At 62.0% G+C, this 12,995-nt stretch overlaps 1 protein-coding gene across 4 annotated transcripts in view; it reads left to right on the top strand.

The window, feature by feature from the left end:
• Nucleotides 1-12,995, top strand: part of Tspan18 (tetraspanin 18) — a 147,922-nt gene that overhangs the window by 131,870 nt on the left and 3,057 nt on the right. For all 4 annotated transcript variants that reach the window (XM_071616285.1, XM_027936372.2, XM_071616283.1 and 1 more), the window contains 6 exons: nt 2,861-2,934; nt 3,684-3,878; nt 9,899-9,973; nt 10,886-10,984; nt 11,406-11,588; nt 12,004-12,087. In XM_071616285.1, the coding sequence (XP_071472386.1) occupies nt 2,872-2,934; nt 3,684-3,878; nt 9,899-9,973; nt 10,886-10,984; nt 11,406-11,588; nt 12,004-12,087 (699 nt within the window). In that variant the 5' untranslated portion in view covers nt 2,861-2,871. The remainder of the gene's footprint in view (nt 1-2,860; nt 2,935-3,683; nt 3,879-9,898; nt 9,974-10,885; nt 10,985-11,405; nt 11,589-12,003; nt 12,088-12,995) is intronic.

Here is a 12,995-nt window from a genome sequence, read left to right as displayed (position 1 = left end):
GTGGTTGGTCCAGCCACGAGGGGGGAGGTGACGGGGTCCAGCGACCCCCGCAGCCCCTGCCACCCTGATGCCCTCCGTGGGCCCCGTGGCCTTCCCTCCGCAGAGGTCCCCAGCTCCCTCCCAAGTGCCTTTCGAACATCTTTTTTGAGGATCAACAAAGTCCCTAGACTTCCTGTCCCACCTCCAGTTCCCTCCTGCTCCTTAGAGGTGGCCGAGGGGGCGCTGGCCACAGCTGGAGGTGAGTGGGTGGGGCCAGCAGCCAGGTCCCGACAGGGATTGGAGCGCGCACGTGTCTGTCATGCCAGTCTGGCCAATGGGCGGTGAGTGTGTCCCCAATGTCAGAAGCCCCTTAGAGAGGTGCAGCTGGCCCGGCCACAGACGGTGGCCCAGAAGACCGTTCCCTCTGGACGGTGGGACGTAACATGGCACAGGAGGTGTAGGGAGGTCTGAGCTTTGGAAAACGATGGCTGAAAGGGACAAGAATTGGCTTCCCCTGCCAAGGGCGACGGAGAGTCCCAGCTTCAGATTAAGACAGACCCGGATTTGAATTCTGGCTGTGGCACCGCGCTGTGTGACCTGAGACAAGGGAACCACCTCCCTGAGCCCTGATTCCCTCAGCTGAAGAACGGAGGGCGTTGGCTATTTCCCTCGAGGGTTCAGGAGGCTGCGCCTGTCCTGGGCGCACAGTAAGACCCGCCCGCCCGCCGAGCGCCCGCTGCTGGTGGCTGTCAACCTTATTAGCTGCCGCGTGCTGCTCCCTGGGTCAGCGTTTCCCATGAATCAGGAGGAAGGTTCGATTTTGATCCTACTTTTACAGAGAAGGGAACTCGGTTGCTTGCAGTTAGGAGCGTGCCCGAGGCGCACCCTGGCAGAGCTGGGATTCAGGCTGGGCATCCGTGCCCTCCTTCCCAGCGCCAGGCCTGCCCGAGGTGGGCACAGGGCTCTGCCTCCTGTCCCCGCCCTCTGCCTCCTGTCCTGTGTTTCCCACCTGGTCACCTCGAGGTGGTCGGAGGCTCTGCCCAGCAGACAGGTTCCTCTGGGGCCCGTCCTCTGCAAACCTGGCGCACTGGCTGGAACCCGCAGCGGACGTGGTCGTATGGAACACAGGGGGCTGTTCACAAGCCACTGTGTTTATTTTGGCCCTAATTGCTAAGCAGTCAGAGCCCCCGCAGTGGGGTCCCTCAGTAGGCAGAGAGGAAGGACCCAGAGCCAGCCTCCACCACACGTGTCTCAGCCTCGCCCTTCCGCAGAGCCTTCTGGCCTCCTAAGCCTGCTTTGTCCAAATCAGAGAGTGTTACAAGAGACAGACTCCTTACCAAATTCCTGGTCTGCTATTTTAAATAGAATACTCTGAGACCAGAGAGAGAAAGTGCTTTGCCCAAGGGCACACAGCAGAGACTTACAGAACATGAGCCCGGGCTCCAGACTCCCTGTCCAGTGCTCCTTATACCCTGCTCTCTGCCTAAGTATCTGTTCCTGGTCCAGGTGGGGCACAGGATCTGGAGGTGGCCACAGGACATCTCTGTGATGCTGGGCAGCTCACTTGGCCTCCCTGAGCCTCGGGGGTCCTCCTGTGATCAGGTGCCTCCTGTCTCTTGTGGAAAGATTAAAGACAGTCACTTCCGTGGGCTGGCCTCCAGTTCCAAGAGCACGGGTCTCTGCATACATGTGGGTTGAAGTCAACCCCCAGCCAAGGGGACAGAGGGGTCAGCCCATCCCAGCCTCTGGTGCCAGCCATGGTCCTGGTCTCCTCATCTGGTGGGAAGCAGGAACCCAGGAAGGCGGCGACAGGTGTGGTCATTGTGAGGGCTGTCCACGCCGTGCCAGCTGTGGTGGGGGGCCTGGATGGGACTTCTCAACCCTCACAACATGCCCGGTGTGGTTGAGCAAAACTGCCCACTGTGACAGATGAGGAGACCGCGGGCCCCAGAGGCTGAGAAACAGAGGTTAAAAGGGGAGGGGCCGGGATGGAACCTGGTGTGCTGGGCTCAGCGCCCCGCCCCCCCCCCCAGGGCAGGCTCTGGAGCAGAGGGAGGGGCCGTCCTCCTGCAGCCCCAGTTCTGGGTGGCTCTGGGCTCTGCCAAAGGGTCTGGAGAGGGGTGGGCAGCTGGGGCATCCGGAGAACCAGGGGTCCAGCCTGGCCCAATAGAGGGCGTGGCAGAGAGGAGGCCCCGAGGGAGCCCCGCTGGCTGTGCAGTCTCCAGTGCTGGCCGCTGCAGCCCCACCACACACCCTTCCCACAGTGTCCCAGGAGGGCACAGCCCCGTCCCCTCCCAGGATGCGTCAGGAGAAGCTGAGGACATGGTGGCCCAGGCACAGCCTGGCACCTCCTTTCCCTGCAGCAAAGCCAAGAAATGGCCGGGTCAGGCCCGTGGACAGAGGGCGCATGGCGTGGGGGACGCTAGTTAGGCCTGGGCTCTGGTCCTGCCTGGGCCCTAGCAGGTGCCTTGGGGCTCTGATCTGGAGTGCTCTGACCTAGCAAGCACAGGCACAGCCACACTAAGGAAATGACAGGAAGCAGCTCTGTGGAGCCCCTCCCACTGAGCACAGGTGTTGCCCTTAATCTTCGCCAGGGACAGCGGGAAGGTGCTGTTCTCAATCACCACTTTAAAGTTGGAGAGAGCGAGGCTCAGAGAGGTGGGGTCATTTGCCCAAGGTCACACAGCACACAAATGGTAGCAGAGAGCTCATACCCAGGCAGGCTGGCTCCTACATCCTCACTCCTAACTCCAGGTCCCCCGGGCAAATCACTGTCCCCAGGAAGAGAATTGTTACCATCTCCTTCCTCCACACTGCAGGATGAGGCTGGCCACGGGCCCCTCCGGGTGGGGACCCAGGACTGAGGTCCCTTGTTTTGCAGGTCCACCCACCATGGAAGGCGACTGTCTGAGCTGCATGAAGTACTTAATGTTTGTTTTCAACTTCTTCATATTCGTAAGTCTGGGTCTCCTGGGTCTCTGTGGGGTGTCACAACTGCTCCTGCTTTGAACTGTCATACGGGCGGGTCCCTGGGACAGGATGGATCCTGGATGGGGCGGGAGGTGGGGGAGCTCAGGCCTGGCCACAGCCTTGGGACCTGGCCCTGTGGGGAGCGGGGGAGGGGGCTTGGTCGGGGCCAGAGCAGGAGCCCCCTGGAGCAGACCCCGCACAGCAGAGCTAGAGGGACCCCGCAGCCACCTGATGTGCTTAGAAATCTCTCTGGGACCTGGGACCAGCGCCCACCTTCCATTCCAGCGCTGCCCCTGCCAGCTGTGTGATTTGAAACACACCTCGCCCCTCTGAACCTCAGTATCTTCATCTGTCTTTGTGGCGTTAGGGATTGAAGCTGGGGCTCACGCAGGCTTGGCCAGCTCGACCCGGCCGCACCCCAGGCCTGCGCTGTGTTCTCTTCTGAGGCAGCAGCTCCCTGTTTCCCAGGCTGGCCTGGACACCCTCCTCTCTCGCCTCCCGGGGAGCTGCCCTGACAGCTGTGGGCCCTCCTCACCTCCTGCTGGCCCACTGCAGCGGGAGTTTGGAAAATAAAGATCCTCCGCAGCCAGCCTAGGGGCTCTGCATGGGAGGGGACAGCCTCTGAGCTCCAGGGCCGCGCGGTGTCCCCTGCCAGCTCCCTGAGCACTCCCCGCCTCTGCCCGGGGCCTGGCCCAGGGGACCTGCCTGACCCACCCTCCTTCCTCCCCGGGCAGCTGGGAGGCACCTGCCTGCTGGGCGTGGGCATCTGGGTCATGGTGGACCCCACCGGCTTCCGGGAGGTGGTGGCGGCCAACCCCCTGCTCTTCACCGGGGCCTACGTCCTGCTGGCCATGGGCGGCCTGCTCTTCCTCCTCGGCTTCCTGGGCTGCTGCGGGGCCGTCCGCGAGAACAAGTGTCTGCTGCTGTTTGTGAGTAGCCCTTCGCCACATGTCACCGTGGGTGCTCTGGGGCGGGAGGTGGGCTCCAGGCCACCTGGACCAAGTCCTTCTCACTCCCGGGACCAGCGCCATGGGCACCTCCAGCCCCTCTCACTGTGTATCTGATGTCCCGTGACTGGCCCAGAGTCCCCCAGGGAGTTGGTGGCAGAGGGTTCAGGAGTGAGATCTCAGGCCAGGGGTCCTGTGCTGGCCAGGTGCCTCCCCCCGTGCCTCTACGGGCTTCTCCCAAGGAGCCAAGCCAGGGCCCCTGACCAGCGCACACCCACCGTGTCCATGCTCCAGGTGCCCGGGGGACTGTCCGGGAACAGGGTGGCCCTCACCTGTGCCCCTCACTTTTGCGGTCCTGGCTCCCGGAGCCTGCTGTTTGTGCCAGGCCCATACCTGCAGTTTGGGTACACGGCCCCAGTTGGAGAGTGGCCTTGGCCTCTGGGGCCAGGAGAACGTCCACATCATCCAGGATGTTTCTCTCTCTCTCTCTCTCTCTCTCTCTCTCTCGGGTACTAGGGATGAAACCCAGAGGTGCTTAACCACCGAGCCATACCCCTGCCCTTTTTTTAAAAAAATATATATGTATCTTATTTTGAGACAGGGTCTTGCTAAGTTGCTCAGAACCTCACTAAGTTGCTGAGGCTGGCTTTCAACTTGTGATCCTCCTGCCTCAGCCTCCCGAGCAGCTGGGATTACAGGCACATGTCCCTGCGCCCGGCTCATGACGTTTCTCTTTATTTTCTTTCAAAGATTCTAATACATAGCTCCTTAGTACCTAGCTATGGAGGACTCCTTCACCTTTCAGATAACCCAAGCCGAGAATAGATGGCAGAGTTTCTGGAGGGTTCTGACTATTTGTTAAATAGTCCTGTCCTCCTATGGTGGTTGTGCAGCTCACTTGGGGCTGAGGATGCGTGGGGGCTGGGGGCAGCATCCCCTCCTTCCTGGCCGGGATTGAAGGCAGACAAGCCCTGAGGATGTGCCAGGCAGTCCGCAAGTCTGGGTTTGAGAGCGTGCCTGCTCCCAGGCTGTGTGACTCCAGTCTGCCTCCTTACCCTCTCTGAGCCTCAGTGTCTTGCCCAGCTGGAGGCTGGGGCCACAGGGGACAGGCATGGACGGGTTCCTCTGGTCCTCCTGACCTCCTTACACTTGCGCTTTGCGTCTCTGCTCACCTTCCTGGCCTTTGGGTCATGTCTTCCCTCCACTAGGAAATTCACTGTCCCGGGCACTAGGACAGCCTCAGGCTGAGCCCCGCCCTGCTGCAGGTCCCTGCTTGGGGTATGCGTGTGGCCACTGTGGCTGCTCTTGTGGGCAGCGGGTGACCGGTGGGGAGCCATCAAACCAGGAGGCCAGAAAACGCGCTGCAGCCCACACTCACGGCACAGGGGGATGCTCCACATCCCAGAGAGGAAGTGGCACCAGCTGTGACCTGGGTGACGGGAGCTTTGGGGTCCATTGGTCATCGACCTGTAAACATTTGAGATTTAAAAAGAAAGAAAGTCCGCGAGCGCCCCCTGCAGGAAGTTCCCGGCCGCTTTAGAGGGAGCCCGAGAAGCTGGCCGCCGGGTCCCCGGGGGCTGCAGAAAGATCCGGGTCTCCTGGGCACTTACCTCCCCGCACCTCGGCCCCCGGGGCTGCCCGCTGTTCACGGACCGGGACACGAAGCCAGCGGGCTCTCCGCTGCCATCAGGCCCTGCCACTGCCACCGTTAAGCTAAATGCTCCCTGCAAACCTTCCGGCTGCACCGTGTCCCCTCTGCTGGTGCCCAGGGAGAGACTGAGACTAGGGAACGGGACAGGACCTGCCACTGTCATGCTCCGAGAGGGCAGGTCTTTGCCACCCACTCCTGTCCAGCCCTACCTCCCCTGTCCCTCCAGCTCCTCAGCCTCTCCTGTCCCTCTCTGGAACCTCCCTGGCCCCACCAGGCCCAGCGCACATCAGCTGGCCAGGGTGGGTCAGAGGAGGGGACACCAGGACCAGGCCTCTGTCCCCGACAGGGCATGCGCAGCCGGGAACTGACCCGGGTGGTGCAAAGTTCCCCTGAAACCAGGAAGTGTGGTCAGGGCCTGTGTGTGTGTGCAGTGTTGTGCGTGTTCATACGTGTGTGTGTGTGCGCGTGTGCTGCGTGTACCTGCGCAGGCCTGTGGTGTGCACGCTCCTGGGGGAGGCTCTGCATCTTCTGGAAGGTTTTCAAGAAGGTTCATGACCTAAAAAATAAGAACTGCTTCTCTCTCCCAACCTGAAGAGGGGCACGCGTCTCCACCCCTGGAAGCTTCTGGGGTCTTCTAGAAGCCTTTGATTTCCTCCTTAACCGGCCAGGGGGGCCCGGCTGGCCTGGAAGGGGCTGTCACTTCAGGACCCTGGCTCAAAGGTCTGCAGCCGGCAGCTGAGCAGCCTGTGTGCCCGGCTGAGCCCCCACAGGGCCTGGGAACAGTCAGCCTAATGAGCAGACCTCATACAGCCGCCTTCTGCACAGGCGTCGTCCCAGCACGCTGGTGGAGAAGCCTCACAGCTGTGTGCCACAGGACCTTGGCCACTGTCATGGAAGCCCTGTGCTATCCCTTTTTCCAAGTTGCCTGCCTTGGACTAGCTCGAAGATTCTTTTCAGCCCATTTATTTAAAGATCCTATGGTAAACAATATATTTTAATAAAAGCATGCTAAATCGGAGAAGAGAACAGTTGAAAGAAGAGATGAGCGTATTTAAAAGATAAACGAGCTGGATTGTACGTGAAGCATGTAACTCTGGTAAATATTTATTAGAAATGAGGACTAAAGCAGACGTCGCCCGTAGGCAGATGGTGAGAAGCTCAGAGATGCTTGAGAGTAGGGAAAATGGCCGTTTCTGTGGGCGAAGTCGTTGCTGCCCCTCCCCATCCTAAGCAAAGTGTTGTGAGCCTGGTGTTCAGGGATCGGGGCCCCTGGGTGCTCAGGCCAATGGGATAGGTCAGAGGAGCTCCAGGCAGATGAGCTCAGGGGAGGAGGTCAGGGATCCCCAGATTCCTGGTGGCCGGGCCGTGGGAAGTGGAGGAAGTTCTTCCATGCTGGACAGGAGCCAGCAGAAGTGACGTTGTCACTGATGTGATCAGAGTAGCCCTGCCCATCCCCCCGTGTGACCCATGCCCACACTCATGTCACCCTGTACCGTATGCCGACCCTGCCCCCCACGGGAGCAGTGGGAGGGAGGTCTGCCCCCTTTCCCTGGGAGCTGCCCCCCTGGTCCACAGTGGCCAGGTCATTTCCTCTCCTGAGGCTGCAGCTCAGTGCAGATCCCACAAGGCTGGGGAATGTGTCTGCCTTGAAAATTTTGTTTGCCAATACCCAGCTCAGTGCCTGACCCGGGAGGTGCCCAATAATAGCCCTGGGAAGAAAGTACAGAGAGGAGACACCATCCTAGGTGTGAGAAAGAACCTGAGCTTGGCTGTGTGTCCTGGGGCTGATTACTTAACCTCTCTCAGATTCCTCATATGCAACATGGGGATAAGCACACCTCCTTCCCATCTTTAGTTTGTGATCACCTGAGAAAATGTGGGCCTTAGCTCTGTTCCTTGTGTGAGTAGGCGCTTGGTAAATCGGAAATGAAGAGAGGCTGTCTGCCTGGAAGAGGCCCTGAAGACTATTTGCAAGTTTTAAGACCTGGATGTTCATATGGCTTCCAAGATGACGGGCCGTGAAGAGGCAGTTGAAGTCCCCGTTGTACCACTTACCAGCTGTACCAGCCTGGGCAAAGGACTGCTTCTCTCAGAGCCACACCACCATCAGTAAAATGGGGGTGCTGCTGCTAAGAGCCCTGCCTCCCGGGATGATGCGATGCTCCACGCGGGCGCTGGTGCCTGGATAGCGCATGCTCCGTCGGTGGCCGCAACTGCTGTTTTCCGGAGGTGCCAGCCAGAGCGCGGAGCTCCCCGCCAGAGCGCGGAGCTCCCTCCCTTTCCCAGTAAGAGTCCCAGCGCCCGCTGGGTCCTGAGGGTCTGGGCGCAGAGCACTTGGCCGGGATCATCTGGTCCAAGCTCGGCGAAGGCATCGCGCGCACTGGGCTGAGGGAGGAGCGCAGGGCGTGTGCAGGGCGTGCGACCTGCCTCCTCGGTGACTTAGAGCTCTGTCGGCCACCGCTGGGAGCGTCACGGAGCATGGACGCCTTTGCCAGCCCTTTGCCAGCCCTGGGACCTGCCAACAGCCAGAAGCCGACAGAGGGCGGAGGGGCCCGTGCAGAGGCGGCGCGATTCAGAGCCGGATGACCATCCTTCACCAGCCTAATGCAAGTGCCAGGACCCTGGCCAGGCGCCTCCATCACTGTCACAGGGAGGAGGGCTGTAGAGGCAGGGGACCTGCACTCGGTGGCCACTCGACCCAAGAGCTGTCCACACTCAGAGGAGTTGTGGTGGCCACAGAATGGCACTGCACCCGCCCCAGCCCAGGAGGCCCTCTGGTTAGGGAGCTCTGCTACTTGAAATTAGCCCTCCATGGCCCCAACTTTCAGGGAGTGCAGGAGCACTGTGGGGTCACCTGAGGTGCCAGGCAGGCCACATGGCTGATGGAGCCAGGTCACCCTTGGACCTGTGGGGCCATCCCTGAGCTGCCACCTCAACAGAGCAGAGGAGCAGGACGCACCCAGCAGAGAGCCAGTCGACGAGGAAAGCTGCTCAGATGTCCCGAGCTCACCCACTGGACCAGTCGTTCCCCCCCAGTGCTGGGGCAGCCATCCGGCACTGCCACGGTCACCCGGCTTTCATGACACACAACACCTGTACTGTCCCTATGTCTTTACCCGGCCCCAGCCCCAGGAAGTGGGGTCATCAGCCCACTTTATGGATGAGAAGACTGAGACTCAAAGAGGTTTGAATGACTGTCCCCAGTCACACAGACTGGGACAGACACCTGTGATGTCCTGACCTGAGCCCAGGACCCCTTGCCTCTGTCCATCCAGGATGTCCAGCACATGCTATGCTGAGGGCTTGGGGTGCCACCGCGGTGTCCGTGACAGTGTGCAAGAGCCAGTCTTGGGCACATCAGGGATTAAATCCTGCATGAGGGTTTCCTGGTGGGGCGACAATGGCCATTGTAAGCGCCAAGGCTCCAGTCCTGCCGAGGACCGAAGGCAGGCCCTTCCTTTCTTGCGCCAGTAGCCCTCAGCCCACAACAGTGCCCAGGAGGACCAGGATCTGAGAGGCAGCAAGAGGCAAGGGCCGTTCACTCCTGGACTCACTCATCCGCCTGACAGCCGCGGGCCGGCCGGGCGCCTTCCCTGGGCACTGCGGCGCGGGGCAGTCCAGGGCAGGAAGTGCGCCCCCTGCCGACCTAGCGGAGAAAGGCTTCTCCCCTGGGGAGGGCGGGGCTTGCCCTGGAGTGGCAGGCAAGGAGGGCGGGGCTTTCCTGGCAGAGGCAGCCCCTCCTCCAGGGCCTTAAAACCAGAGGCACCCAGGCTAACCTGGGAAACAGCCGGAAATTCGGGGAGCCGAGCAGTTATATATCCAGCTCCCGGCCCTGGGGTTCAGATTCTGGTATTCACAACACCTGGCCTCGGATCTTGCTTTTTACTTCCGCTGAAGATCCAGGAGACCTGCTTACCGCCCACAGGAACCAGAGGTGGGGGGCAGGGAAAGGTGCCCGGGGTGACGGTGGGGAAAACCAGCCTGGGATCCCCCAGGGTCAGTGTTCCCACGCTTGGACACTCCACCTGGAGGGAGCCTGAATAGGTCTCCGCAGCAGCCTCCTACCTGGGTAGGGTTGTTCAGCTCGTGCACTGCACAAAGGGACCTTCCTAAGGGGCACCATTTGCATTATTTATTTTTTTCACATTTTTATTACAACTTTGTTGATTCCAAAGATGGGCCATTGGTGTCTTTAAGACAACTGTCTAATTTGTGACAGTGCCGTTGCTGAGTCTTACGTGTTTAGCGTACCAGGTCAGTTACACAGCCGACCGGCAGGGCCTCACTGAGCGGCCACTCTGTCCCCTCCGGCCCGTGCTGAGGTCTCAGAGCCCGCCCCCTGTCCCTGCAGTTCTTCCTGTTCATCCTGATCATCTTCCTGGCGGAGCTCTCGGCGGCGGTCCTGGCCTTCATCTTCAGGGAAAACGTAGGTACCCGGCCTCCCGCCACCTGCTACCCACCAAAGGCTGGCGGCCACTCAGAGCCAGCCCGTCCTCCTCAGAGGGCCTCACGGAGCCGCTGCCTCTCATCCAGGGCTCCAGCCCAACCATGACCTGGACCCCCAGCCCCGAGGGAGGCCCCAGGGGCTCTTCCTAGACGTTTCCAGAAGGTCACAGTGTCCTGCACTCCCAAGGCACCTGGTGCCAGCCAGGCCTGACCCTGGATCTCTCCCTCCCGCCCACCCAGAGGTGGCCTGAGGTTGCCACAGTCTGAGGAGGTTGGTGGTCATGCCTGAGCCCGGGCAGGTGTTGGGTGGCGCCCTGGCTGAGCCGGGCTGCTGTCCTCTGGGCGATGTGCCCCTGGGGGCCTGGTTTTCCCAGAGGCTCCAACGGCCAGGACATCGGCTCCCGCACTGAGTCTCTGGGCTCCTCAGCAGAGGGACCTGGACACAGAAGAGAAGGGAGAGCGGGGACAGGCAGAGGCACAGCTGGCCCCGGGGAGGAGGCCCAGAGGGGCCAGGAGGCAGCAGCCTGAGGCAGAAGTGTGCCCAGGGGCCTCTGCTGGGCAGCAGGAGGTGGTCAGCGACCTCAGGAGAATGTTTTGGGAACAAGAGACACTTCCAAGGAGCAGCCCGAGGTGGGAGGGGGGTGCAGCCCAGAGCCTGGGGGGCCATAAGCCCTCTGCTGGGGCGAGCTGCGCGGCTGAGCGAGGCTCGCAGGGTGCTCCGCTCCGGGGGTGCCAGGACGCTTGTCACACCAGTGAGCGGGTGACCAGAGGGGGGCCATGGCCCTGGGCTGGCAGCTGAGGAGGACCCCGGCTCTCACCCCACCCAGCAGCAGATGGGGAGGCGGGGGCGGCGGGGTCCCCAGCGCTGCTCAGGCCCTCTCCCCTCCCCCAGCTCACGCGGGAGTTCTTCACCAAGGAGCTCACCAAGCACTACCAGGGCAACAACGACACGGACGTCTTCTCCGCCACCTGGAACTCGGTCATGATCACCGTGAGTGCCCCTGCCGGGGGGGCTGCGGGCGTTTGGTCGGGGGTGGTCAGAGTCCTTCTGTCCACATGCCTGGCTGGACATCACCCCTGGGTGACAGCACTCCCCCACCCAGCCCAGCTCAGCACGGAGCACAGCCCAGACTCGGCGGGAGGCCTGTTTGCCCCTGTTGGCGTGGACACAGCCATGACCACAGCAACTGTGCATGGAGCACTTACTAGGTGCTGGGAGGCTGAATGGTCACTGCCACCCCACTGTACAGACAGGACACGGGAGGCTCGGGGAGACTGAGTGACCTTCCACAGTCACAGGGGACAGAGAGCCAGGCCACCCCCAGTCCTTCTGGCCCCTGCTCTGGGAGCCTGCCGGTCCTCTGTCCCCGGCTCTGGCTCCTGTCCAATCCACCTGCTCGCTGTTCTCCCAGTTCGGCTGCTGTGGAGTCAACGGGCCTGAAGACTTCAAATTCGCATCAATTTACCAAATGCTGGCCCAAGACAGCGAGGAGGTGCCCGAGGCCTGCTGCCGGCGGGAGCCCCAGGGGCGGAAAGGGGTCCTACTGAACAGGGAGGAGTGCGTCTCGGGGAGGAGCCTGTTCATCAACACGCAGGTATGGCCCTGGGCCCACGGAGCTGGCTGAGGGAGTCTTCCAAACAAAGTAGGGAGAGACAAGAGGGAGATGAGCGTGGCCGACGCTGGTGTGGGCATTGGGGTTGGGGTTCAGGGGTGTGTAGGAGTCTTCCGGTGTTTCTTCTGGGCCTTCTGATTTCTCAAGAGCCGCAGGAGCGTGGACACCGAGGGGCACTGCCCAGCCCTCAAGAGGCCTGGGCTGCTGGTTTTCAGCTGGGGGCCGGTGGCTGGGGGGCCTCAGGGGCTGCCAGGTCTCCCGCGTCCCACCTCCTCCACCCAAAGTCTAGCCCAGCAGCCGCTGAGCCCTGGGGCCACGTGCCATGACCCAGTGCTGACGCTGGCCCGGCCCCGACTGTCCCTCCTGCAGTGGCTTCACCTCTGACCCTTCCCCCCAGGGCTGCTACGCGGTGATCCTCAACACCTTTGAGACCTACGTCTACCTGGCTGGGGCCCTCGCCATCGGGGTCCTGGCCATCGAGGTAAGTGAAGGCCCCTCCCCAGGGGCCAGGCAGAGCCGGGGCGCACCCTCCGCCTCCCTCGGATCCTTGCCTGGGGGATCCCCAAGTGCGCCGAGGGGCGGTGAGCTGGGGGCCTGCCCAGGCTGAGAGTCAACCTTGGGCTCCGGAGGTGACACTTCTGAGCCAGTGTCTGGGCAGTGGGCCCGGGTAGCACTGTCACCCCCACTCAAGGGGCAGGGTGTGTGTTTTGGGTGCTGTCTTCCAGGAGTGGGGATTGAGCCAAGGTCCCCAGGGCACACTGTGGAAGGCGACAGTGTCGCTGCTTCAGAGGACCAGCTACAGCCTGTGGTTGGGGACCAGGCCCTTCCTCGGGCGGGGCGGGGGATGTCCAGAGCCTTCTGGTCTTAGCCCGTTTACCCCCAAGTCCCAGCACCCCTCAAAAGGGGAGCGCTGCAGGCCTTGAGCCACCACTAGGTGGTGCCCCGGCCAGAGTCCAGCTCCTGGCTGTGCTTGTCCTCAGACCAGGTCCCCTGGGCCAGTTTCCTCATCTGCCCCCCTCCACCCCCCCGCAGTGTGAGGGTCAAGGGACAGGGATAGCACATCTGGGGAGGTGCAGGGACTCCGGGTGGGATCCACACACGGATCGGCACCCCACTCCCTGCCCAGCCCACGGGCCCCCTGTGAGGCCGACCTTTACCATGACCCTGGCTGGCAGTGCCTCTCACCTGAGCCGCGTGGCGACGTGGCCGTGAGCTGTGGCCGAGGGCTTGTTCCCTGTGCTCCTGGAAAGAAGAGCTCTGGGCGTGGGGACCGCAGCAGCTCTGATCACAGCGGAGTCCCTGAGTCAGGGGCTCTGCCTCTCCCACCAGCCCAGGGCCCTGAGCTGTTCAGCGCTGTGCTCCTAACCCTGGGGAGGGCCAGAGCGGCCT

Source organism: Marmota flaviventris, chromosome 9 (assembly GCF_047511675.1).
Source record: "Marmota flaviventris isolate mMarFla1 chromosome 9, mMarFla1.hap1, whole genome shotgun sequence".
NCBI classification, from domain to species: Eukaryota; Metazoa; Chordata; class Mammalia; order Rodentia; family Sciuridae; genus Marmota; species Marmota flaviventris.
This window is presented reverse-complemented; position numbering and strand designations above follow the sequence as displayed.